The following is a 4,069-nucleotide window of genomic DNA, read 5'->3' on the forward strand; positions in this document are numbered from 1 at the left end:
CAAGGAGGAAGGGTGTTCCTGCTTTGAATGAGAAGACTAGAGTCCAGAGAAAGAAGAAATAGTGTCCTGTTTTCCTAGTTTAGTTGATGCCAATTTGTAGTTGAAGGAGAATACACTACTTTATGAACAAAATTTTTATTTTTTTATTGCAGCATACCTTTTTGTTTTGTTATTTTATCTTTCATTATTAGTTGTTCACTTGAATATAAATTGGTTGTTTACAGCACTGTATCTTCATTATATTAAACATGAGTATTTTGATGTTAGAATACAATTTGCCTACAAATAATCTTCACAATATCTACATTTTGGAAAGACTCAATGTAGTTATTGTATATAATTTTGTAGTTGTCTATGTTCATAATTTTTACGAAATACCTTCAAGTTCTAGGTAATATCTGTATATAATTGTCAGTTGAAGTTAAATTACACAACAAACAGAAGAAATAAATACTCCAATCCTAGAAATATATTATCCATAATTTATCTACAAATCATCTACAAATTATTACCAAGACTATAATTTAACTACATTTCACTATATTTTACCTACAATCTGGAAACACTTTACATTAAAGTTACTTTTTTTATATCAGTTGTATTGTAGATAATAAATATTAAAATTTAATTACACTATATCAAAGACAAATTTAGATGCCTCACACAATACATAAAAGCATATTAAATACACATAAGCAAATTGTAGTCTACTTCATAATGATCTTTAAAAACTTAAACGAATACACAAAAAATCTGTTAACTTTAACTCACTAACAGTTAGTTTGAATAACTATTCTAACTACATGATATTCATTTCTTCTTGGGCGCATTCTTGCAAGATCTTTTGTTATGCCCTTTACCTCCACAATTTCCACATGACACCTTGTATTTCTTTGACTTTATTTCATCATATGTTTTATATCTTTCCTTTTGAGGTCTCCCTGGCTGCCTTTTATCTCCCGCCAGTGGATTTACTACCTCATCCAAAATATGTTATGGCACATTCCATTTGTTTTCATCAGGAAGAGGATTTACTGGTATTTCATACGTACGCAGAAGGCTCTCCCTTGTGTAATACGGAGAGCAATAGTTTTTATATGTTTCATTCATGTGCCTTAATGCTGCCAAAGCATGCGCACATAGAAGTTCTTCAAGTTAGAATTGGCCACAACTACATTTCTTATTTTCTAGACACACAATGTACCGCTTCACACCATCTAACACAGTATGTATATGATCTGTTTAAGCCCTCACCTACAATTGTAGAACAAACAGAAAAAATATTATCTCAATCATAAAAATAGATTATATACAACCTATCTACAAATCATCTACAAATATTCTACACCTTATCTACAACCTACAATTTGACTACAATTTATCTACAATCTGGAAACACTGCATATTAAGTAATTTATTTTTTCTGCACCAAATAAACAGATCTTACCCTAAGTTTCTGAGATAATGTTATGTTGTTCTCTAATTCTTTGTTGAATTTGGACCCAAGAAATGTGAAAGTACCCTTCGCTTTCAATAACTTCTCGTTGGTCCAACGTTATAGCAGTGTCCGCATATACTCTAAAAGGTCAAATATCGGCAGCTCTCTTGCATCTTTTGTTGCAGCGTTCAACGACTCTGCAATATTTGATGTCATTGTCCATGTTCTATTCACTATTGCATGTTCTCTTGACTATCTATGATAGCCAATATCATATAGGTAAGATTTCACACGCGAGTCTACCTCTTCAATCTTCGACATCCTTTCATTAAATTCATCCAGAGTGTATGATCGTGCTGTAGCAAAGTACAATTCATATAATTGTAGATGACCCTTCTTGAATTTTGACCTTATATTTGTCCAAATATGCCACATGCAAGAGTAGTGTGTCATGCCCGGATAGACAATTGATGTTGCCTTCAGTATACTCTCATTCCTATCTGAAACAACACACATTGAAGGTCTTTCACCATATGCCTGCTTGAATTTCTCAAAGAACCACTTCCAAGATGCGTCATTTTCAGAATCAACCACAGCATATGCCAAGGGCAATATTGTACCTACATTATTAATTCATAAAATATTAATTGGCAGCTTTGAAAATGTACATAAAAATATAAATACATAACAACTACAATATATCTTCATAATATAGACAATTTATCTACATTTCATGTAATAGCTACAAAATAACTACAAAATTACTACAATGTATCTACATTTTATAGACTGCCTACAAAATAACTACAAAATTTTTACACTTTTTACCTGCTGCATCCATGGTGCTTGCTGTCAGCATAATCCCCATGTAGACTGACTTTAAGAATGTCCCATCAACCACTACTACTAGCCTACAATGTTGCCAACCACTTATTGATGTACAAAGAGCAACAAATGCGTATAAGAAGCATTCATCTGCTGTCTTCTTCAATTTAACAACCGAACCAGGATAAGTCTCCTCAAGAATATAAAAATATTTGGGTAATTTGTTGTAGGAGTAAGCCGGATTCCCTCTCAAAAAATGTAAAACCTTTTCCTTTGCTCTCCATGCTTGCATGTAGCTTAGGTTCACTCTGTGTTCAGATAACATGTCAGTTTGTATGTCCTTTGGTGTATAAATAGTCTTAGGATCACAATACTTTGGAATGACCATGCTACCAACTACAGCTGCAGTACATTTGCGCTGTATGAATGTTTCATCCATTACGGAGCATGTGTGTTGTCGGTTGAAACTCCTTATCTTGAACATTGCGGAATCATTAATTGACGTTGCCTTGAAGTGTCATTTACAGTTTTCACCAACGCATACAAGCCAGTAGCTACAAAAAATATAATATTTAATACAGATTATAAATGTAGATGCAACAAAAGGATTGTTTTAACATAAAGTAACATAAACTACAATTTAACTATAATGTAACTACAATTTATCTACAATGTTTAAAAAACACATATCTTGAGTAAAACACTGCTATTTTAATGATCTTTTCACCACAAATATCTCCATACCTTCTATTACTAGATATTTTAACTCTGAACTGGAACTTGTGCATCACAGAAAAGTGCTTCATTACAGCAGCTACAGTTTGCTTGTCCTGATACACTTGTCCTTCTTCAATAGCAGTTTGCGTAGATTCTGTTATTATTTCACTTTGATATTCCTCTATAGCTGGAGAGGATGGCATATCAAGTAACTGTAGGGATCCAGACGAACCTGCATCAAAATAAAGATAAACAGTGTCATTATAATTTTGTAGAATTTTTGTAGATAATTTGTAGATATAGTGAAAATTTTGTAGTCATCCATTTTAGGATGTCAGGCATTGTAGTTAAATTGTACTATAACTGTTGCAATTTGTAGAAATTATTGAAAACAATACTGCTTCGTACATAATTAAACTATTTTATATTTTATTTGACTAGATTTTGTTCTAAACATAGATTGTAGTTTTATTTGAAGACAACATTTTGAAATCAACAATTTCTAATCATATATTGTAGTTTATTTTGTCGTATAAATGTAGTAACTTTATATATAATTTTGAAAACAACATTGCTTTATTCTTTCATTAAACTGATTTGTAGTTTAATTGTAGGTAAATGTAGTAATTTTGTAGATAATACTGTAAAACCATAATTCTATGCAATTTCGAACTATACAAACCTGCACTTGTGTTACCGTTGGTGATTGTCAATTCCATATTGAAATCTCGTACACTTATACATAACAGATATGAACCTAAGTTTTTATTCTCCTTTTTGGTCTCCATATACACATGAACCCCCATATCATTCCTAATCTCCATTGGGGGACAATTGTCGTTCACCATGTATTTGATTTCTATAATTTTTTCTGAAGTATCAATCGATAGTTGTTCTGCAATTGTAGAAATCAGAATACTGTAGCTTGCATTCTCATCTACCACAATGGCATCAACTTCAAAATCTCTAAATCTACCACAGTTATCCCAATTCCCATTCAATTGTAGCATGATTGCGATTTTGGACATGATTGTGTGTTGTTGATGATGTATTATTCTAAATTTTTTGTTTTTTTGGATTTCTAGATTG

The 4,069-nt window shown here is 31.8% G+C and overlaps 1 protein-coding gene across 1 annotated transcript; it reads right to left on the reverse strand.

The window, feature by feature from the left end:
- Positions 1-1,242: 1,242 nt before the first annotated feature.
- On the reverse strand, positions 1,243-2,702 carry LOC107777149 (uncharacterized). Its single transcript, XM_075246480.1, has 3 exons — positions 2,267-2,702; positions 1,742-2,058; positions 1,243-1,254 (listed from the first exon to the last, which is right to left on the reverse strand). The coding sequence occupies exons 1-3, from the start codon at positions 2,700-2,702 to the stop codon at positions 1,243-1,245; spliced, it is 765 nt and encodes a 254-aa protein (XP_075102581.1).
- Between the last annotated feature and the right edge of the window lie 1,367 nt (positions 2,703-4,069).

The sequence above is a fragment of the Nicotiana tabacum genome, chromosome 3, assembly GCF_000715075.1.
Source record: "Nicotiana tabacum cultivar K326 chromosome 3, ASM71507v2, whole genome shotgun sequence".
Lineage (NCBI taxonomy): Eukaryota > Viridiplantae > Streptophyta > Magnoliopsida > Solanales > Solanaceae > Nicotiana > Nicotiana tabacum.